At 44.7% G+C, this 23,693-nt stretch overlaps 1 protein-coding gene across 2 annotated transcripts in view; it reads left to right on the forward strand.

Moving 5' to 3' along the window:
- The window catches only part of MSH3 (mutS homolog 3), a 240,024-nt gene that overhangs the window by 54,026 nt on the left and 162,305 nt on the right, over nucleotides 1-23,693 (forward strand). For both annotated transcript variants that reach the window (XM_089693221.1, XM_089693222.1), the window contains exons 10-11: nucleotides 14,312-14,432; nucleotides 14,768-14,852. In XM_089693221.1, the coding sequence (XP_089549347.1) occupies nucleotides 14,312-14,432; nucleotides 14,768-14,852 (206 nt within the window). The remainder of the gene's footprint in view (nucleotides 1-14,311; nucleotides 14,433-14,767; nucleotides 14,853-23,693) is intronic.

Genomic DNA, 23,693 nt, shown 5'->3' on the forward strand with positions numbered 1-23,693 from the left:
CATTTTCATTTTTTGTTCTGATTGGTATTATTATTGGGTGTTGGCCGCTATTGGTTAGGATATTTCCGTATCAGCGCAGGAGGATTTTTAGTTTTTGAGTTCATTTAACATGATTTCCTATGGGACTGCTTCAAATCTCCGTGTTTTCACCCTGTACGTTTTTTTTTAAAGGGTCAGGAACTTTTTTAAATGCAAAACGTTGCGTTTTTGATTCTATAGACTTCAGTGGAGATGCTACAGAAAATCATGCATTTTTGAAGTGTTTTGCATTTTTAATCTGCCCAGCAACAAGTTGGAAAGAAAACACATCAATAACGCATATGCACAAATGCAAAATGCACCGCAAAAAGCACTGCAGAAACCCATCAAAACGGATCAAACGTAAACTGTATAGGTGTGAACCTAGCCTAACAAAAGATCTAGTCCTTCCCCATTCTTGCTCACAAAAAAATTAAAATTTTGATGATTTTGTAATGATAAAAAACAAAAGAAGGTTGAATTTTAAACATTTATTATGGAGATCAGATGATTTATCTAGGAAAATAGCTTTTTAAATGTGCATTTTATTGATTGTAGTTACATTTTCATCTCTTAAAAGCTGTATTTTTCAGCAGCAATGTATTTCTTTAACTGTATATTTATAGATTTCTGCCAGAGCTTCCAATGTTATGTGTATACACTTTGATAATGTTATCTTATAAAGAGAGCTTATTTTTGCAAGAACAGACATTTTGTACTAGACTGCTTGAGCCAATTTTCACCTTTCAGTTCTGTCGCACTTTGAATGACAATTGCATGGTCATGCAACACTGTACCCAAACCAAATTTTTATACTTTATCTGAGACAGAGCTTTCCTTTGATAGTATTTAATCACCACTGGGTTTTTTTATTTTTATGCTAAACAAACTAAAAAAGACAACATTTTGAGGAAAAAAAAGGTTTTCTTAGTTTCTGTTATAAAATGTTGTAAATAAGTTATTTTTCTCCTTCCCTGATGTGTGCTGATGAGGCTGCACTGATAGGCGGCACTGATGGGTACTAGCAGGCATCATTGATGGGGACTGAAAGTCAGCACTGATGGGCAGTGATATGTGGCACTGACTGGCACTGATAGGTGGCACTTATGGGTATTGATAGACTGCACTGATGGGCATTGACAGGCATCGCTGATGTGCACTGATAGGCGGCACTGATAGGTGGTACTGATGGATACTGATAGACTGCACTGATGGGCATTAACAGGCATCACTAATGGGCACGAAAAGGCAGCTCTGATGGGCAACGATTTTTGGCATTGATGGACACTGATTTTTGGCATTGATGGACACTGATTTTTGGCATTGATGGACTGTGATCAGCGGCAATGATGTGCACTGAAAGGCAGCACTGATGGGGCTGCACTGATAATTAGGGCACTGATGATCAGTGCCCTGATTATCAGTGTATATGTCCCCTGTGAGGAATGTCGCTTACTGGCTCTTCTCTCCTCATGTGCTCTCGGTGTGAGGAGAGGACTGCCTATAACTGGCATTTCCTGTTTACACGTGATCAGCTGTGATTGGACACAGCTGATCACTTGGTAGATCCTACATCATGGGCTCTTTGCCATGATCCGTTATCCGCTGTGTCCTAGGGACACAGCACACCACTGATCGCTGTGTCCCTTCCGAAAGGCACGCATGTGCAGCTAGAGTGGGAGGACGACATATGACGTCCTCCCAGAACATGGGAGCTCCTGCCCCTCCATCATTTCCCTACACGGTGGACAGGAGGTGGTTAAAGCGTTGCCTATAGAAAATATAGGGTACTGAAGTTTGTCACCACTTCATGGGCGCACATAGATTTAAGGTTGGACATGTTTTGTATCTATTTACTTGGTGCAACCTAGTGTTTTATATTTTACAAAAAATTTGGATAATTTATTGTGTTTGTTTGCTCTGAAATTAACTTAAGCGTGTTTTGTTACTTAAACTTTGCACAGCAGCAGCTGACTCCTTTGAATTGTCTCTTTTAGAATACTATAAGGTTTTAAAGTACAGACATACCTAAAAACACTACTTGGATTCACAATACCCACCCCCTTCCCACCCCAACCTTCCTTGTTGTTATACAATAACCTCATATGCAGCCTGGTTCTCCCTTAAATCACTTAGTCCTAGTGCACATGCTCCAGGGCACAAGGGCATTTACAAGTTCTATTGATATGAACAGGAAAGCAGAGTTGGTGACACTCATACCATCAGCTTTGCAGTGCCGGCATCAGCAGCTTCAAGGCAGCCTAAAGTACCTGAAACTGTTGACTTAAGCTGGGTATACACGTTGAGTTATTTTCATTCATTGAGTGGGTTGAATGGAAAAAACAAAAAAACTCAGATTCAAGCATACACGCAAACAAAGTGGAAGCAGGGATCTCCCCCACTGCTCTGAGCAGGGAGAAAGTGCCGTGATAGTGGCTCCCATGCACATGCATGGGAATGACGTCGGCGTTGCTCAGCCTTTCAAATGGCTGGAGAGCACAACCCAGAAGGAAGACCAGGCAAAGATGGAAGCTCGGGAGCAGCGACAGCCCAGCACTGGAGGGCTCCATTTGAAAGGTAACTCTGTCATAATGTTACTACTATGTGGCACATACTAGCACATTATGGTACAAACCTGCAGGGGCCCACTTAACAAAAGTGTGTAGAGTTTACGAAGTCTTTAAACCCACTCTACTTTGTTATTACCCTTTTACAGTGTACTAATTAGATTATGTGCTTATCACTGATTGTACATTTTGATTATTCTTAGGCAGGTGTATTGTTTTTCTAGCTATACCATTGCATTAATGTAAACGTCCCATTATTCATGGTGACATAATGTGGAATTTGATAAATGGAACATATTTTTCTGCATTGTTGTTTTTGTATGTAATTGTCCTATTGTTTTACTTGGCGTCCATAAGACAGGATTATCCCCGTGTGCAGTCTCAGAATATGAATATTATTTTTTCTATAGTTGCTCCCCTGTAGGACACAAAGCACTGATTTGGAGGGAAGGTAGGCTTTGCAGCAAGCAGAACCATGAAGTAATTCAATATTCTTTTAGTTTTGTGACTCATAGCATGATACAGTGAACCCCTACTGTCCTGGATGTATTCTGCTTCTTTAATAATTTTAAAAAGGGATGAAAATGTATAGGCAAAGAAGTTATATTCTTTGGTGGGTTAAATGCAATAAAAAAGTAAAATCTTCAGGATTCTGCATTGGCGCTCAGTAAAATGGTACTCACAGTAAACTCCAATTTTGAAATGTGTACAAGGATACCAGCCTTTCATTCTTGAGAACATCAGCCCATAGCATAGCATAACATTTTCTGTTTGCTGATAAAGGCATTTTTACACTTGGGTGTTTGCATTATTTTCATTGCAGATGTAGATGACCAGTGTTAATAATGTCAGTATGCCTTGGTTGGCAAGAGCAAAATTTAATATTGCAGTTTCCACTCCTTGTAGATGTAGTGGCTGCATGGTTTTCTTTTTTTTCAAATGAACATTTTCAACGAGTACAGAAAATACCTAATATATACCACATTGTGCCGCACTTCACTTAAAATTATGCATCCAATTGCTATTACTTATGTTGCATACCACAATAAATAAAACAATTATAAGAAATATGAAAGGATGAATAAACATTAATAAAAAGTAATAAACCAGTGTCAATTTCCAATAACAGTGTCCATATAGTTATCAAAAAAAGTCCATATATGAAATTTCTTCAAACTTGCATAGTTCACTTTAAAATATAGTAACCTGTGCTTCTAAAATAAAATATTTTGTGCGAAAAACTTGCATGTTCGTGCTCCCCCACCGGTTGTGCTCTCCCCTCAGGTATATGACCAAACCATTAAGTGAGGTCATATAACGCTTGTGTCCCTTTAAATGGGCCAGAGTATGGATGAGATGATATCTTGCTGTTTGGGGTCCTTCTTCACTCAAATGATAATCTTCCCTTCCATGGTGGTTAATATAGAGGAATGAATGAAATCATAGTGTATTCTCCTTTAAAAACCATTTTATTAATAAAAGTAATGCACTCACATATACTCTGTATATAAAACCGCTTTGTTCACAAAATGTATCCTCCAGATCTTTTCTTATGGTGAAAAACCTAAAATTGCCAGCTGGTGTCAATATAGAACCATCGAGCGTCGTGACGTCAAAGCCCCTCCCCTATGTGTTACGCCACCGGTCACGTGGCTTCATCCCCCTGATGTAGGTTTTATTACTCACATAGCAGCTCAAAAGCTTTTACTTTTTAACAGAAAATACCTGTTGATCTTGTCAGAAATGGAGTGTCCTTTTTTTAACTTATTGTGAATTTAACTGAATCTCAAACAATGTTGTCTTCTATCTTTTGTAAACGACAATTTATTTCACCCTCTCCTTCCTCAATTAAGCAATTAAGGACAGCACCGCTTCTCTTTAGATACTATGGAGTAAGTGAACATTTCCATGTTAGATAAGAAAGTGTGTTATTCACAGGATTATTAGGCTGAAAAAAAGAAAAATTAATGCAGCCACCCCATTTAAGGACTAGTAACCTGCAATAAATTTTATTTTTGAATTTAGATACATCTTAACTTGAGAACAATGTTGTAATTATAATTTGCCTACCTGAATAATATGTATCACTGTTTTTTAGGCTTCTATTTGGTACACTATTAATAAATACCATTTTTTATTATTTCCATTGACAAAAATGTGGGGAAAACTGTATTTTTAAGAAACCATTAAATTTGTTTTTAATACTGTAATTGAATGTTTTAATTGCAGTGTTAAACCGGAGTACAATGCTAGCTAGCGTCTGTTGCATCTCCATGTTTATACTAGGAACAAACCTGTCTGCATGTGATCACCATGATCGGGATCCACATTGGGAGACCTAATAGACAGGCCAAAAGCCAGCAAAAACACCCCTCTGATATCTCTGTTGCTAAATGTGAAGCAGCAACTTAGCATTGTCAGCCTGCAACAAGAAGTGTGTTGCTTCCTGTGTGTGTATGTGTGTGTATGTATTGGTGTTTTTTTTTTTGTTTTTTTTTAATATTTAAGTTTTGGATAGCAATGGGGAGGGTTAACTGGGCATGCAGTGATGTGAGATTACTAATAGTTCCACCAGATAGTACTTGGCAGCATGCGGTGAGCAGTAAGATGGCCATCTGACGATTCTGGGACCAGGGTGACATCATGCTGCCTTCGCTCTTAACCACTTCCAGTCCGGACACTTTTATCCCCGTCCTGACCAGGGCAATTTTCAGCTTTCAGCGCTATCACACTTTGAATGACAATTGCGCGGTCATGCAACACTGTACCCATATGAATTTTTTACCATTTTTTTGAGACAGATAAAACTTTATTTTGGTGGTATTTATTCACCGCTGGAATTTTTATTTTTTTTGCTATGTAAATGAAAATGTCCAAAAATTTTGAAAACAAGTGTTTTTCTTATAAAATTTTGCAAATAAATAATATTTCATCATAAATCTTGGCCAAAATTTATTTTATCTTTTTAGTAAAAAAAAAAAATAAGCCAAATTATTTTATAACTAAAAATTATAATTTTTAAACATTTTTTTTTACATTTTTATTTTTCTATTTTTTTTTATTTTTTTTTACATACGGTCACCCTAGCAGTACAGTGTCACCATGGTATATCATAACCATGGTGACACTGTACTACTTTTGGGGGGTGATGAATATTTATTTTTTTTTTACACTGATTGCTTTTACACCCATATAGGATGTAAAAGCAATCCTTTCTCTTTCTCTCTGTCTGCATTCTTGCAGCCATTGAGAACTACTGAGTGAGCTGTGATTGGTCACAGCTTGTCACATGGTACAAGGCTGTTGTGAATAGCCTTGTACCATGTGACCTCTGTGATCATTCACAGATTTCACATGTAGTAAGCAATGATGTCAGAAGTGACACTTGCTTACTACTTTGCATGTGATCACTGATTGGCCGTACAGAGGTCCCGTCCGACGATCGGTGTTTCACTGTGTCCGGAGGACACAGCGGGCACCGGATCGCGGTGCTGCGTGCTCCCGTGGAGCGCGCACAAGCAGGGTGCGGAGAGAGCGTTTATAAACGGCCACCGACCCTGCAGTGCCACCGTCCGGCCATTTATATACAACGGCCGGTCGGGAAGTGGTTAAGTATAAGTTGTACATAAGTAGGATATTTGTAACTCAAGGACTACCTGTGTGTGTATGTATGTGCATATATATACTGTATTTTCCGGCGTAAAAGGCGACTGGGTGTATAAGACAACCCCCTAATTTTCCAGTTAAAACATAGGTTTTGGGCTATACTCGCCATATAAGACTACCCCCCTTCCGAGGCAACACCATTTAAAAACATCAGATTTTTTTATTGAAATGGTTATGACTTACCGGTGCTTAAAATCCTTCAAAATCCTCATGTTCATCCTCTGACATCATAAGTTCATGAATGACATCTTGTGATACATTTGTAAGACAGTCATCATATGGATCAAATTCCAAATCAGATGGTTACCGCTGGATGTGCGGTAATACGGTAGCTTCAGCTACATACAGTATACAGTATATATACAGCCCGCTGGATGTACATACAGTATACCGCGCTGAGCCAAGCTGGCTCAAAACAAATGTCCCTAGATTAATCTGTCAGCCCGCTGGATGTGTGGTATGTACAGTATACTGAGTATATACCACGGTGGTATATACAGTATACTGAGCCAAGCTGTTTCAAAACGTACCGGTACGGTACCTGAGGCTACATACAGTAATCGCTGGGCCAATCATGATGAGCAATGTATTCTACTAATGAATACAAAGCCTGCTCGGATTGGCTGAGGTTGTGACATCATCAGCCCACCTCTCCAACTCAGCCAATCCGAGCAGGCTTTGTATTCATTAGTAGAATCGCTGTGATTGGCCCAGTGTATACTGTATGTAGCCGCAGCTACAGTACATACACGCATCCAGCGGGCTGATTACAGTAGGGATGTACCAGTACGTTTTGAAACCGCTTGGCTCAGCGCAGTATACTGTATATACCGCACATCCAGCGGGCTGACAGATTAATCTGTCATAGGGACATTTGTTTTGAGCCAGCTTGGCTCAGCACGGTATACTGTATGTACAGTATTACCACACATCCAGCCAGCTTGTCCCAAACAAACGCAAGGTTCACATTTTATACCCCGCGTATAAGACGACCCCCAATTTTTGGGATATATTTTTAAGTATAAAAAGTGTGTGTGTGTGTGTGTTCTTTTGGTTTGTTTAAAGGCTGGGCACTTATAAAAGTGATATGTTAGGAAATGATGTGTTCTTGTTAGTGTTTTTGATACACTTTTCAAGGTATCAACTGAATGTAATTAAATCATGCTTCCTTACAAATCAGGTCTCAGTGAATTACAAGTAATCCTATTTTTAACTCTTATCCAGTATAATATAATCTATTATAATATAATGTACTGGTTCTGCTTCCATGTTGTCACTGGGGAAATCTGCTCCTCCTAGTCTTCCCTCCAGTGATATCCCAACTTTTACACACAGATTAGTCTTTCCCAAGGGAGTTCCCACCTCCAGCACATACATATTGGTATTTGCCCTGTTTCCTTTCTCCAGCACACACAATCTCTAATTTCCCCTCTGCAGACTACTCACTGTGTATTACACATGTAGCACAGACCCCAGACTGAGCTGGCTGATTTGTTCCAGTCCCTGTAAGGCACACAGCAGGTCAGTGTCTCAACTCAAGAATCAGGCGGTTTATGTCTTTTTGCAGTTTAATGCTGATTCGACTTGGGTAGGGTGCAGGGTAAGCCAGAGATAGTCCAAACTTTGAAGAAAAGATAATTGAAGACATGTCTAACTGATCTTTCTCTTCACGGCACGGCCACCCTCTTGAAGCTAGTAATAGCAAACTACAGCTCGGAACGCCATTGTGAACGAAAAACCTGAGCCAGTGAACTTGAAGCGGCTTTCCCAAAAGTTAGCAAGGACAATCTCTGGATTCTTTTCAGGCTTGTATTCCCTGCTCCCTACCTAGGTACTTGAATGCTTTCCTGTAGTACCAGAGCTCCTATACTGTGTGCCTCAATGCTCAGATCCTCTGTGGACTTCCTGCAGCTTAATTCAGGAACTCGGACGTGGGTTCCCTAGCTCTACCTGGCGCTGGGACTCAGATGGCCTCTTCTAAACTTCAGCCATGTGCTCAGACGGCACAGCCCTCAGGCTGGGTCTCTTCCCACAGGCAAAGGACCCTGCTGTTCCAGGCCCCTGCCTATTTATTCCCACCTCAGCCCCTACTGGCCATATGCTTCCTGCAAAGGATGGGTGGGGGCGTTATGAATATGCAAGTGAGGGTATGCCTCTTCCAACCACTAAATTCTGGAACCTACCAGAATTAAGAGGAGAATAGTCAAGCCTGCACCAGTAGAACCCAGAACAGCCAAAAGCAATTAGACTTCACTCCACTGACTACATGGGATCCAAAAATAAAATTTTCCTCAGATTGTTAGCAGCCTAGCTAGGAGGGTGCTACACACTACTGCCACGCAGATTGCATGTTGAACGGTGTCCATATGCTCACCACAGACATTGCGGAGTCTGGAGGTTCTGCAGGTAGAGTAAAGCACAGTTTAGCAGCAGTCTCTCCTCCTACTCCCTCTGCAGAAGGAATGATTCCTATTGCTTCTTAGTACCTGTGGTTTGTGTAGTGCAGATTTTGCTTTAGGACATATATCGGTCTTTTTGTGTATTCTGTCACCAGCACACATACTGCACTCCCCAGTATCCATACTAGCAGTGGGATGGTTCCTCTAGTGCAGGGGTCTCCAAATTTTATAAAGGAAGGGCCAGTTTACTGTCCTTCAGACTTTAGGGGGGCCAGACTGTGTCCAGTGGGAGAAGAAAATGTCCTGGCATCAGTGCGAGTAAACAATGCCTCATCATTGGTAATAACGGGAGATATAGTGCTCTATCACTTAAATCAATGGGAGTAATAGTTTCACATTGTTGGTGTTAGTGGGAGGAATAGTGCCCCTTCATTGGTGTCAGTAGGAGGAATAGTGCTCCATCATTAGTGTGAGTGGAAGGAATAGTGCCCCATCATTGGTGTCAGTGAGAGGAATAGTGCCTCATCATTGGTGTCAGTAGGAGGAATAGTGCCCTATCATTAGTGTCAGTGGGAGGAATAGTGCCCCATCATTGGTGTCAGTGAGAGGAATAGTGCCCCATCATTGGTGTCAGTAGGAGGAATAGTGCCCCATCATTGGTGTCAGTGGGAGGAATAGTGCCCTATCAGTAGCGTCAGTAGGAGGAATTGTGCCCTATCATTGGTGTCAGTGGGAGGAATAATTCCCCATTATCGTCAGTGGAAACAATAGTGCCCCATCATTGCTGTCAGTGGGAGGAATAATGCCCACTATTGGTGTTAGTGGAAGGAATAGTGCCCTATTGTTCGTGTGAATGGCTGGAGCTATGCCCCACTGTTGCTGATAGGGGGAATAATGCCTCAAGGGCCGGATAAAAGCAAGCAAAGGGCCGCAGTTTGGAGACCACTGCTCTAGTACACAGATCATTCTAGCCAGCAAAGTATTTGCATTAACCCATTATTGATAAATTTGCTGTGTATGGGAACTAACATCTCAGTCACCTACCTTTGCTTCTGAGCGTTAACCCCTTAGTAACCTGTCTGCACTGGATGGGTGCACTGTGTGCACATTTTCTGCTGAGCTATCTACTTTAAAAGCATGTGCATGCTCAGTGATGAGTATGCATTTAACTCTAAGGGACCTGTCCCCAAGTGTATGAGCATTAAGCTCCTTGGCGGGGAGTCTCCAGCTTATGTACCTTAACCCCTCAGTGCTCATTCCTCTGCACATATGTGATGACCCCTCTACTTTGACCTCAGTCGAAGTGTATTATCTCCTCCTTCTGCTGCTAATGTCCGTTTACATGCACACCATCCAGCAATTGCATTTCTCAAGGGCAGGTTTCCTGATAGTTACAGTAATGGACCATAGTTGAAATTGCCACCTGTAATGTCAGAAGCCTGTGTGACAAGGTGATAACACAGGAGCATAATCGGCATACAAGGATAGTATGTTATCACCCTGTAACAGGAAGTGTTTACACAAGGGCTTTAATGGCAGGACCGACAGGTTTACATTAAGCTGCAAATTTAAAAATATTTTTGATAGCGCTTATATGAGATATTAGTGATTGGATTTACATGTACTTTAAATTCTAAAGGAATTGGGTTACACAGACAAATTCATAGTGATTTGTTTGAAGTATAAATTGAATATTTTCCAGCTTAAATGGCTTACCCCAATCGTTCCAAGAAATGAAAGAGTACTAGTTTTGGTAGTAACGGAATGGTGGATGCTGGTCGTATATTTGTTTGTGCTGGAATTCTTTCTAAGTTATTTACTAGAACACAATGATTTATGAGATTTCCTTTAGAATAAGCCACAGCTTTTGATTGCTTTGAGTACTGGCCTTTACACATGACATTTTTGATGCTGTCATTAAACAGAATGGAAAGATGAAAAGCCATTTATCACCTTGTTGTCTGACAAGGACTGGCAAATGAGTTTTACTTTACCAAAGAGCTAAACGTTTAGGCATTTTATTAGTATCCCTTTTGAATGAAAAAGCATATGGCCTTGAAATATTTTGTTTGTGAATTATGGAATACTTTATATCAAGAATTAAACATTTTAAAACCATGGCTTCTTTCAGCTGGAACTTGGTAGACCGCTGTTCTGCCACCTCTGGCTCAGGCCCTCTGCTCCCTGCTCACCACTATTACTTATATACACAGAAGTCTGGCGTCTATGTTTACAAGTTATAGCTTGTCTCCCATGGCTTCCACAGACCAGAGATTGAATCCCCTGAGCAGATCCTACTGAGTGCAGGACAGGGACTCGGGAGATGCAGATGCCCAAGGTACAGTGCAGGTGGGAAGGGTCACGCGGTAGGCTGCACCCTCTGTGGTCTCCTTTTTTCCCCTGGTGCCTGGATGCAGATGCCCACACTAGATGATCTCCTGGTGGGGAGGTACTGGAGTCCGCTTAATATTGCAGTAAATGTAAGATACCAGGAAGATGTTGGAGCTTGTAAGGAGGTGGGTAGAAGATGAGGGCAGTGGAGGGGGGTTCTGTGCGGAGGTCAGAGCTGAAGAGGGGCAAACCTGAGATGTAGATGGGGGTTGCAGAGGTAAGCAGCTGTGGAAGAGGGCTGAACTCTGCACGCTGTGTGTAGTGCACCCCTGAACTCTGCACTCTGTCCCTAGTGCACCCCTGAACTCCTCACTCTGTGCATAGCGTATCCCTGAACACTGCACTCTGTATATAGTGCATCCCTGAACACTACACTCTGTATATAGTGCACCCCTGAACTCTGCACTCGGTACCTAGTGCACCCCTGAACTCTGTACATACAGTCAGGTCCATAAATATTGGGACATCGACACAATTCTAACATTTTTGGCTCTATACACCACCACAATGGATTTGAAATGAAACAAACAAGATGTGCTTTAACTGCAGACTGTCAGCTTTAATTTGAGAGTATTTACATCCAAATCAGGTGAACGGTGTAGTAATTACAACAGTTTGCATATGTGCCTCCCACTTGTTAAGGGGCCAAAAGTAATGGGACAGAATAATAATCATAAATCAAACTTTCACTTTTTAATACTGGGTTGCAAATCCTTTGCAGTCAATTACAGCCTGAAGTCTGGAACGCATAGACATCACCAGACGCTGGGTTTCATCCCTGGTGATGCTTTGCCAGGCCTCTACTGCAACTGTCTTCAGTTCCTGCTTGTTCTTGGGGCATTTTCCCTTCAGTTTTGTCTTCAGCAAGTGAAATGCATGCTCAATCGGATTTAGGTCAGGTGATTGACTTGGCCATTGCATAACATTCCACTTCTTTCCTTAAAAAACTCTTTGGTTGCTTTTGCAGTATGCTTTGGGTCATTGTCCATCTGCACTGTGAAGCGGCGTCCAATGAGTTGTGAAGCATTTGGCTGAATATGAGTAGATAAAATTGCCCGAAACACTTCAGAATTCATCCTGCTGCTGTTGTCAGCAGTCACATCATCAATAAATACAAGAGAACCAGTTCCATTGGCAGCCATACATGCCCACGCCATGACACTACCACCACCATGCTTCACTGATGAGGTGGTATGCTTAGGATCATGAGCAGTTCCTTTCCTTCTCCATACTCTTCTCTTCCCATCACTCTGGTACAAGTTGATCTTGGTCTCATCTGTCCATAGGATGTTGTTCCAGAACTGTGAAGGCTTTTTTAGATGTCGTTTGGCAAACTCTATTCTGGCCTTCCTGTTTTTGAGGCTCACCAATGGTTTACATCTTGTGGTGAACCCTCTGTATTCACTCTGGTGAAGTATTCTCTTGATTGTTGACTTTGACACACATACACCTACCTCCTGGAGAGTGTTCTTGATCTGGCCAACTGTTGTGAAGGGTGTTTTCTTCACCAGGGAAAGAATTCTTTGGTGATCCACCACAGTTGTTTTCCATGGTCTTCTGGGTCTTTTGGTGTTGCTGAGCTCACCAGTGCGTTCCTTCTTTTTAAGAATGTTCCAAACAGTTGTTTTGGCCACGCCTAATGTTTCTGCTATCTTTCTGATGGGTTTGTTTTGTTTTTTCAGCCTAATGATGGCTTGCTTCACTGATAGTGACAGCTCTTTGGATCTCATCTTGAGAGTTGACAGCAACAGATTCCAAATGCAAACAGCACACTTAAAATGAACTCTGGACCTTTTATCTGCTCATTGTAATTGGGATAATGAGGGAATAACACACACCTGGCCATGGAACAGCTGAGAAGCCAATTGTCCCATTACTTTTGGTACCTTAACAAGTGGGAGGCACATATGCAAACTGTTGTAATTCCTACACCGTTCACCTGATTTGGATGTAAATACCCTCAAATTAAAGCTGACAGTCTGCAGTTAAAGCACATCTTGTTCGTTTCATTTCAAATCTATTGCGGTGGTGTATAGAGCCAAAAATGTTAGAATTGTGTCGACGTCCCAATATTTATGGACCTGACTGTAGCGCACTTCTGATCTCCTCTCTCTGTGCATAGCACACCCCTAAACTCTGCGCTCTCTATGTAGTGTATCCCTGAACTCCTTTGTGCATAGCACATCCCTGAACTTCTCACTCTGTGCATAGCACATCCTTGAACTCTGCACTCTGTATATAGCGCACTGCTGATCTCCTCACTCTGTGCATAGCGAATCCCTGAACTCTGTACCTAGTGCACCCCTGAACTCTGCACTCTGTACCTAGTGCACCCCTGAACTCTGCACTCTGTACCTAGTGCACCCCTGAACTCTGCACTCTGTACCTAGTGCACCCCTGAACTCTGCACTCTGTACCTAGTGCACCCCTGAACTCTGCACTCTGTACCTAGTGCACCCCTGAACTCTGCACTCTGTACCTAGTGCACCCCTGAACTCTGCACTCTGTACCTAGTGCACCCCTGAACTCTGCACTCTGTACCTAGTGCACCCCTGAACTCTGCACTCTGTACCTAGTGCACCCCTGAACTCTGCACTCTGTACCTAGTGCACCCCTGAACTCTGCACTCTGTACCTAGTGCACCCCTGAACTCCTCATGCTGTGCATAGTACATCCCTGAACACTGCACTCTGTATATAGCACACTGCTGATCTTCTCACTCTGTGCATAGCGCATCCCTGAACTCTGCACTCTGTATATAGTGCATCCCTGAACTCTGCACTCTGTACATAGCGCACCCCTGAACTCTGTACATAGCGCACCCCTGAACTCTGTACATAGCGCACCCCTGAACTCTGCACTCTGTACATAGCGCACTGCCGATCTACTCACTCTGAGCATAGCACACCCCTAAACTCTGCATTCTCTATTTAGTGTGCCCCTGAACTCCTTCCAATGTACTAGCGCACTCCTGAACTCCTCATTCTGTGTGTAACACACCCCTAAACTCTGCACTCTTTACACTGTACACACCCCTGAACTCTGCACTCTGGATGCAATGCACTCCTGGTATTTAATCCTTCTTAAGACCCTCCCACTGTTAGTGCAATTTGCCATAACTATTATTTTATGCCGCCTGGTGGGTGTGCGTGGGCCGGAGGTATTGGGGACATGGTTGAGTTCCTGCACCTTTTCTCTGAATAAAAAAAGCCCTGTTTAAAACATTTGCAATTTTAAAATATTTCTGATTGAAAATCTTTTTATTCCAAGGTGCGAGTTCTGAACGCTTAGCCCAGATTCTGAAACTGGACAGAGCTGTGATTTGTTCTTTAGCTGCACTTATTACATATCTTAAAGAATTTCATTTGGAAAAGATACTTCATAATCCAAAGTAAGTATAATTTTCACTTTTTGTAGCGGAAATTCACTTTTTGTTGAAGTGTGGTGTATTATAGCGTACTGGTTAAGAATAAAAAAAATGTGGTCAGAATTTCTTATAATTCATATCTGTTTACTACTCTCTGTGCATACCTATGACCTAAAAGTTCCATAGACACTTGGGAAAAGGAAAAAAAGCTTTGCCTCGTACAGTACTTACTGTAAAATTATGCTGCAAATATTTTTCTACGGTAGTTTGAGGATTTCAGTAGTCACATAATGAAGTCTGAAATTGTGCAGAGGATATAGTCATATAGTCTTATATATTCTCTTTCTTTTCTATTACAGTCAATTTGTGCCAATGTCCAGTTCAGTAGCGTGCATGAATATAAATGGGACAACTCTAAGAAATCTGGAAATCTTACAAAATCAAGTAAGTTTCTGATCACATCTTTTAATTTCCTTCTTCATTTGTTGCCTAGCAACCAAAACTAGGTTTGCATTCACTGTATTCTTTCTAGAGCATTTGCAATGAACGGACAGGGAAATACACTTAGAGTATATCTATTTTAGAAAAGTAAGAACTAAGTACATATTTAGTAAACTTTTTGCCGCTCTTTTAGTTAGCAAATAAATGGGAAATAAATAAAATGTGTTATTTTATACTTATTTAGATACACTTTGCAATTAATATAATAGAGACAATTTGCTAGTGCTAGCAATAGGGAGCAGTATAGCAACAGAATCCTGATCAAGGTTATAATCATTCCTTAATCTAAACGAAACCCAAAGAAAAAAGTTTTGGATGGACATCATTTTTTATTTTAACTTTCCCGATAACTAGCGACCCACACCTTAAAAATAGCCATTAAAGCCGAACTCCAGTTTTTTATCACTTTAAAACAGTTTGTTTGGACCAAGGTGGTCCAAGCGAACTATCAGTTTCACTAACAGATGCTCCTGCTGTGAGTGCTGTAAAAAATGTGTGTAACATCAGCTCCATAAGTACAGGATACAGTGCTGTGTTTTGGGAGCAGGATGGGGACTTCCCGTCCTGCTCATGGAACAAAATTAAAATGGGCTGTGGTGCACTCATTCACAGGACACTTTGTATTTTCTGAATGAATGCAAGGCCTTCCTTTTGATTGGTTAAACAGGAAATTGTGACTCATTTACCCACCTCTCTGCCTCAGCCAATCAGAGGAGACCCTGTATTCATTCATAAAATATTTCCTGTAAATGGCCAAGCAACACTCAGCCCAACTTGATTTTGTTCTTGGAAAGTTCCCGTACTCCTGCCAGAACACAGTGCTGTATATTACATGTAGCTGATGCTATATACCATTTATACAACACTCCGACGCTGGTGTATCTGTTAATGAAGGTAATCGTTTGTTTAGACCAGCTTGGTTCAAACAAACTATTTTAAAGTGACAAAAAGCTGGAGTTGTGCTTTAACCTAGTCCTTGTTCAAACCATTGACTAGACTAATAAACTGTAAAAAGGCCTTTGGCTCCCTCTAAATTGACAATGGCACATGAGGGAAGGGGTGTGAGCAAAGCTGGGGCTGTGTGCACTCTCGCATGCTGTTTTAAAGCCCAAAGGGCACTGGGGCTACCTCTGATGCCTTTTGGGCTGCATGTTCATATTTAGCCAAGTAAGAAAACGCAGTTATTTACCTGTTAACTGTATTTCCAGGAATCTTCTAGGACAGCTCACTTGAGAGATAGGGCTCCTCCCAGGAAACACCCGCTCCACCTTTTTTTCCCTTTATAGGCGTCCTCTCTCCCATTGGCCCCCAGTATAAGAATATGACCGAAGGCCTAGGAGAAAACAAAGAAGAAAACCGGTAATAAAGACATCCCCCATAGGTTCGCAACATACCTGCACATAATTGTGTGATCAAACAGTAATCGGGGGGGAGTTACGCTGTCCTAGAAGATTCCTGGAAATACAGTTAACAGGTAAATAACTGCGTTTTCCCGGGTCATCTTCTAGGACAGCTCACTTGAGAGGAGTAGAATAGAAATACGTACATTAGGGCGGGCACCCTGCTTGTAGGACCTTCCTGCCAAATGCCTGGTCCTTGCTGCCGATCAGATCCAGCCTGTAATGCTTAGTGAAGGTGGCGAAACTGGACCACGTTGCGGCTCTGCAGATCTGTCCGGGGGAGGCCCCCCCTTTTTCCGCCCAGGAGGCCGCAGTGGCCCTCGTGGAGTGGGCTTTTAGGCCGGGCGGTGGTGACAGGCCTGCCGACTTGTAACCTTCCGAAACTGCCTCCCTGATCCATCTGGCGATGGTGCCCTTGGAGGCACCGTCCCCCTTCCTTGGCCCCTGGAATAGGACGAAAAGCCGGGACGAGTGTCTCCATGTCTTTGTGCGTTCGATGTACGTGATCAAACACCGTCTAACGTCTAACCTGCTATAGTCCTCCGCGCTGCCCGGATCGGCCTCCAGGGAAGGTATTACTATTTCCTGAGATCTATGGAAGTGTGACGCGACCTTAGGTAGGAAGGCCGCGTCCGTGCGGAGGATGATTCTATCCAATAAGATGGTGCAGTACGGCTCGATCACTGAAAGGGCATGCAACTCGCTGACCCTGCGGGCAGAAACTAGTGCCGTGAGGAGGATGGTTTTAAGAGTCAAAGATCTGAGCGAACACTCATCCAGCGGTTCGAAAGGCCCCCGCTGAAAGCTCTTCAGGACTGTGCCCAGGTCCCATGTTGGAAGTTTCGGCAAGGACGGGGCACGGCGCCTGGAGATAGCCTTCAGGAATATGATTACTAATGGGTCTGCCGCCAACCTCAGCTCGAGAAAGTTCGACAGAGCCGCTACCTGTACTTTGAGGGTATTGGCGGCCAGATTCTTATCCGCCCCAGCTTGAAGGAATTCAAGAACTGTATGCAAAATGGGCGTGCCCGGTGCTTCGTTTCTGACCTTCCAGGCGGAAAACTTCTTCCAGACCTTGTCGTACAAGGCGTTCGTCGACCTCTTCCGGCCATCCAAGAGGGTGGCGACCACTCTTGCCGAGAGCCCCTTTTCTGCTAGCCTGTCCCGCTCAGAAGCCACGCCGCTAAGGACAGCCTTTCTGGATGAGGATGCATCACCCTCCCCTGGGTGAGTAAATCGCGTGTGGGTGGTATCATCCAAGGGTCTGCTAAACTGAGCTCCTTCAACCGGGAGAACCAAGATCTCTTGGGCCAGAATGGCGCGATCAGAATAACTTTGGCTTGAGACAACTGGATCTTCTGTATCACCTTCGGCAGTAGTCTGAATGGAGGGAAGGCATAAAGGAGGTCTCCTTCCCACTGCTGGGCTAGCGCATCTATCCCCTCGCTTTTGGGGTCCTTCTGCAGGCAGAAGTACCTTTCCCGCTTTGTGTTCTGGCCGTTGGCAAATAGATCGATAGAGGGGGAGCCCCACCTGGCGCAAATCTGATCGAACGCTGACTGGCTGAGGCACCATTCTGTCTGGATGACCTCTCTTCGGCTCAGCTGATCCGCCAACTGGTTCAGGTCCCCTTTCAGATGTACTGCCGTGATGAACTCCAGGTTTTCCTCCGCCCAGCTCAGGAGGGATCCGGCCAACTCCATCAGCCTTGGGGACCTTGTGCCTCCCTGCCTGTTCAAATACGCCACTGCAGTGGTATTGTCGGAGAGAATCTGGACACCTCTCCCCCTTATCTTTTCCTGAAAGGTCGTAAGTGCCTTGAAAACTGCCAACAGCTCCCTGTAATTTGACGACCTGCTGGAGTCTACTGCACCCCACGTGCCCTGGGCCAGGCCGTCTTCCATATGGGCGCCCCAACCAGTCATGCTTGCATCCGTGGTGATCCGCAGTGGGCTGGCCAGCCTCCAACTTCTTCCTCGTTCCAAGGTGAGGATGCTTCCCCACCACCTTAGCGACTCCTTCACTTCATGCGTGATGCGGATCCTGGAACTCAGACCTGCTCGGCTGCCGTCCCAGTGGGAAAGGGTGTGATTTTGCAGAACCCTGGAGTGAAGTTGCGCCCATTGCACCCCTGGTATTGCCGCTGTCATCCGCCCGATTATTCTCATCGCGGTCCTGACCGTGCAGGTCGACATCCTCCGGAGGGCCCTTGTGTCCTGCCGCAGGTTGAGGGCTTTTTCTGATGTTAGGTACGATCGGGCCTGTGCGGAGTCCAGGACGTACCCCAAGTACGTAATCCTCTTGGAGGGGGTTAGCTGTGACTTCTCCTTGTTGATAAGCCACCCCAAACTTTCCAGAAAAGATATCGTACGTTCGATGTGCGATCTCAGGCCTCCCTCTGTGTCCGCAAATAAAAGCAGGTCGTCCAAATAGGGGATGATGTTTATCCCTTCCAGTCTCAAAACTCTTAAAGGCTCCGCTAAAATCTTGGTGAATATCCTCGGGGCCGACGACAGGTCGAAGGGGAGTGTGTTGAACTGAAATAGCACCGGACCCTTTTCTCCTTCCAGCGCAAACCTCAGGAATCTCCTGGAATCTTCTCTTATCGGGACATGCAGGTATGCGTCTTGCAGATCTATCGAGGCCATGAACACCCCAGGTGAAAGGAGTTCCTTCACCGTGTATATGGATTCCATACGGAATTTGCTGGGCCTCACGAACTCGTTCACCTTCCGCAGATTCAATATCATCCTGTAAGTACCTGACGATTTTTTCCTTAGAAAGAAATGGGAGAAGAATCCACTTCCCCTTTCCTCTTCTCTCAACTGGCAGATAACGTTTTGACTGAGCATATCTTGTAGGAGGTCCACCAGCGCATCCGCCATGGCCCTGTCCTTTGGCAGGGGTGTTGCAAAGAATCTCTGAGGGGGGGCCCTTGTGAACTCTATTCTGTACCCCCTGTGGATGGCCTCCAGAATGTAGGTGTTCTGGGTTATCCTTAGCCATTGTGCGTGGAAGCGCCCCAGCCTCGCTCCCACCTGGCCTCTCCAGTCACTTCGGCTGGGTTTTGGGTCTATTCTGGCTGGGGTTGAAAAGGAAACCTCCCCTGCCTCTCGGCTCGTTCCTGCCTCTTCTCGCGCCCCAGCCTGGGCGCTGGGTTTGGAACCTAGCTTCCCTCGACGCGTATCGCCTGGATGGGCGAAACCCCTTCCGTCCAACCTGCCTGCTGGGGACCGGGAAGCTCTTTTTCCTGTCGGCCGACCTTTCCAGGACTGAATTCAGCTCCGGGCCGAAAAGGAGTTTTCCTTCAAACGGCAGGCCACAGAGTTTAGATTTGGAGGCCAGATCCCCCTGCCAAGATTTCAGCCAGATAGCCCTCCTTGCCGTGTTTATGAGCGCTGTAGATCAAGCAGAGAGTCTGATGGTCTCTGCTGATGCGTCCGCGATGAAGGCTACCGCTTTCTCCAGCACCGGAAGGGACTTCAGAATCTCTTCCCCCGGGGTGCCTTGTTCCAGATGCGAACGGAGCTGCCCCAACCACACATCCAGGGTTCTGGACACACAGGTCGTTGCCACTGCAGGTTTAAAATTCACTGCGGATGCTTCCCACGCCCTCTTCAGGAAGGCATCCGCTTTCCGATTCATCGGGTCTTTTAGGGACCCACCGTCTTCAAAGGACAGGTCCGTGTCCTTCGAGATCCTCCAGAGAGGGGCGTCTGGCTTTGGGCAAGTCTCCCAAACCGAGGCATCTTCCTCCTTAAAGGGGAAACGTCTCTTGAGGTTCTTGGGAAGGAAAGCCTTCTTCTCTGGCTCTTCCCATTCTCTCCTGATCGTGGACCATAGGGCAGGGTGTACTGGGAATGTACGGCTGCTTTTTGCCTGTAGCCCTGCGTACAGTTGGTCGTGGAGAGAGAGGTCCTGCTGTTCCTCCTCCAGATCCAGGGTCTCATAGATCACCTTTAACAGGTCCTCCGTGTCTTCCACCTGAAAAAGGAACCTGTCTGCCTTTGGGCCCTGAGCCTCAATCTCACCCTCCTCCGAGTCTGAGGTGTCCGACTGTTCGGCCTCTTCCCAGTCCCTTACCGGCGCTACCAGCTTCCTCTTTTTCCCCCCTTGGGTGCCAGAAGTGCCCGGTTGGGGCTCATCCTGGGCCGGTCCCGGCTTCTGTTCCCTGAAGCTTTGAAATGTCTTGGACATCTCTTGTGTCATATTCTGTAGGAAGTCTTTAAAAAGAGATCCAGACTCCTTCTTGATGAGCTTGTCTATGCACCCCTGGCAGAGCTGCTTCCTCCAGGAGCTCGCCAGTTTCTTCCTACAAGTGGCACACTTCTTTTTCTGCTCACAAGGAGCTTCTTTCTCCCCTCTATCCTCCTCCTGTGGGCCCATCTGGGGACAAGGAGATACACGCGTTCATGCGTTTGTAACAGCAACGCCTCCCCCCCTGTGCCACTGTGAAAGCTCCAGCCGTGGGCCTGGGGGGGGGGGAGGGGGGCTGTGTGTGCGTGGGGGGTACCCAATCATCCCGGGAGGGGGGGGGTAAAAACAAAAGAGAGTTGCCAAACAAAGGCCCTTACCTTACTGCAGGCCTCCCCCGCTCCTGACAGATCTGCCTCCATGCTGCCGCAGACTCTGCCTCGGTGCGGCGGTTTTTCAGGGGCTGGTGGGCTCCGCCCCCCCCCTGCGATCCCCCCTCGCCGACCCCCCTCTCACGGCCGCCGGTGGAGAAGCGGCCGTGGCACGGGTTCCTTCCACGGTCCGCCGCCCATTTCCAAGATGGCGGCGGCCGTTCCCTGCTCCTGCGCCGGAAGTGACGACACCCGGCGCCCGGAAGTGACGCGATCGCAGCGTCCAGACCCTCCGCAGCCGAGCCTCCTGGCCATGCTGCCGGGATCCAGGAGCAGGTAAGACTTACCTGAAACCCCGCAGGGAAAGGCACCAATGCCTCGGTCGGCGGAGCGGGCTCTACCCCCCTGGAGAGCCCCGCTGGGACCATCTGGGGCCGACGCCCCCACCCTACAACGGGCATTCCAGAGTGAAACTGGCTGAAAGGTCCCCCCCCTCACAAGGCCCCTGCCTCGCTTGGAGGAAGGGGGGGCCTCAGCCAGGGACCCTCTGTACTCCGCCAGAGAGCCCAGACAAAAATAAAAAACGGGCGTAGCTCCTTCCTGGCCGGAGGAAACACTAAAACTGGGGGCCAATGGGAGAGAGGACGCCTATAAAGGGAAAAAAAGGTGGAGCGGGTGTTTCCTGGGAGGAGCCCTATCTCTCAAGTGAGCTGTCCTAGAAGATGACTCGGGAAAACGACAATGGAAGTTTGATACATTTTCTACTTGATGGCATACCTATGTTTGTGATTTAATTTGGGCTTTAAAGTGGCATTCTTTCTCACATTAGTGAACAATTCTGTTATACTTTGTCTTACTTTGCTTTTGGCCCCATTCATACCTGAGCATTTTGTAGCTTGAAGCTTAAAGCTCCAAAACTATCAACACATAAAATCCCATATAATTAAATGGTGGCAGATCACAGTTGAATGCTCAGGTGCTTATAGCTCAATGCCTGATGCTCCAAAAGCTTTGTGAGCTACTTTTGAGGAAGATGTGGCATCGTTAGTCTTCAATGGGAATGCCTTTAAACACTCAAAGTGAGTGTTTTTTCAGGCATGGTTCAGGCGCTTTTTAACCTTTAAGGCCATGTTTCCTCCCTCTAGTGCAGAAGTCTCCACACTTTCTAAAGAAAGGGCAGTTTACTGTCCTTCAGACTTTAGGAGGGCGGACTATGCCCAGTGGGAGTAAACCATGCCTAATCTTTGGTATTGGATGAGAGATAGTTGATGTCAGTGGGAGGATAATTGCCCCATTTTTGTTGTCAGTGGAAGGAATTATGCCCCATGGTTGGTGTCAGTGGAAGGAATTATGCTCCATGGTTGGTGTCAGTGGCAGAAGGACCAGATCAAGGCATGCAAAGGGCCGCAGTTTGGAGACCACTGCTCTAGTGCTTTCCACTGGTTAAAGCAACTGCCTGCAGCTTGATTATACGTGTAAAACAATTGAATACAATTCTAAAATGCTTGTACATGCACTCAAATAAAATTGCCTCAAAACCGCTGTATGAGGTGTAAATGCAGCCTTCCTCCCAACCAAAAGTGAGGGCAAATGTCGTTTGATGGTTGTCACTACAAAAGGAATAGAAGAAAAAAGACACCTGTTCCAGTGCCAGCTGTGGAGGGAGGAGGGACTGACTAGCGTTCCATGTTAACGATAGTGGATAGCACAAGATAATAGCAAAAGATAATATTCCTTGCTGTGAATTTCTGAGTCCCTCAAAAAGACTTCTGTAATAAAGTATTATGATTCTTCAGTAAACATGTTATTTTGCTAGTTACTTTCCAAGGTACTCCTTGATTCAAGAGGATGCAGATTTCATTAAAAAATGTTCCTTTTGCTAAGCAACGGATGCATCCATGTCGGTATTACATTCAAGGCCACCACGGATGGCTCTGTTGTCAGTTTCTTTATTATTAAAACCTTGTATGAGTGTGTGAGGTTATGGTATTCTCTCCCTTATTTTGTTCTGTGTCCTGGTAATTACTTCGCTAAGAAGTCTGGTGTGAATTTTGCTCTTCATTTTTAACAATGCCTATAGATGCAGGGGTATAAAAGCTGGAGAAGAAGCACCCTTGCGAATTAAAACAAAATGGAACATGGGTTCTGTATCTTTTGCTTTGGGCAACATTCCAAAAACCTTTTGCTGCAGTTTAAATCGATCATCTACAGAAATCGTATTGGTCCTTTGTACATGGTAATTGCAGACATTTCCTGGAGCAAAATTTCAGATACAATTGGCCGCTGAATCAACATCTCCAACATTTTATCTTTAAAATGTAACTTTACATTTTGGCCCAAATTTTCAGATGGTTAAAAATTGTGCTTAAAACTTTGTCATGCATGATGACCAGCTGATCCAAATTACCAGGGTATGACTTATGTTCACCCATTGTGCCTTTATCTTATATTTTATCTAAACATTCACCTGTCACATACACAGTGACTTCAGGCAGTGCTAATGCTTTCATGTGAAAGCATTGTTTTCACTGCAGCTTTATTTTAGGACTTTTTTTTTGCCAATGATTTTCTTGTTTGATACACCAACAATAGGGCATGCAATAGCTTGGGTGTGTCCACAAGGCTGTCAGTGTTTACAGACATCTTCAATAACTTAAGATTGGTGTCTTTATGCAGACACATTGGTGCAGACAGCAGCATTGCCAGTCTGGGGGAAGAGGAGTGTTAAATGTACTAGCAGATTTAAGGGATAAGTCCACATGTTTGTAGGTAAAAAAAATGTGCATTTTTTATTTTTTGTTACAGGAGCCTGTACACCA

The sequence above is a fragment of the Staurois parvus genome, unplaced genomic scaffold, assembly GCF_062004578.1.
Source record: "Staurois parvus isolate SC_StPar_1 unplaced genomic scaffold, SC_StPar_1.0 ptg000618l, whole genome shotgun sequence".
In the NCBI taxonomy this organism is placed as follows: Eukaryota; Metazoa; Chordata; class Amphibia; order Anura; family Ranidae; genus Staurois; species Staurois parvus.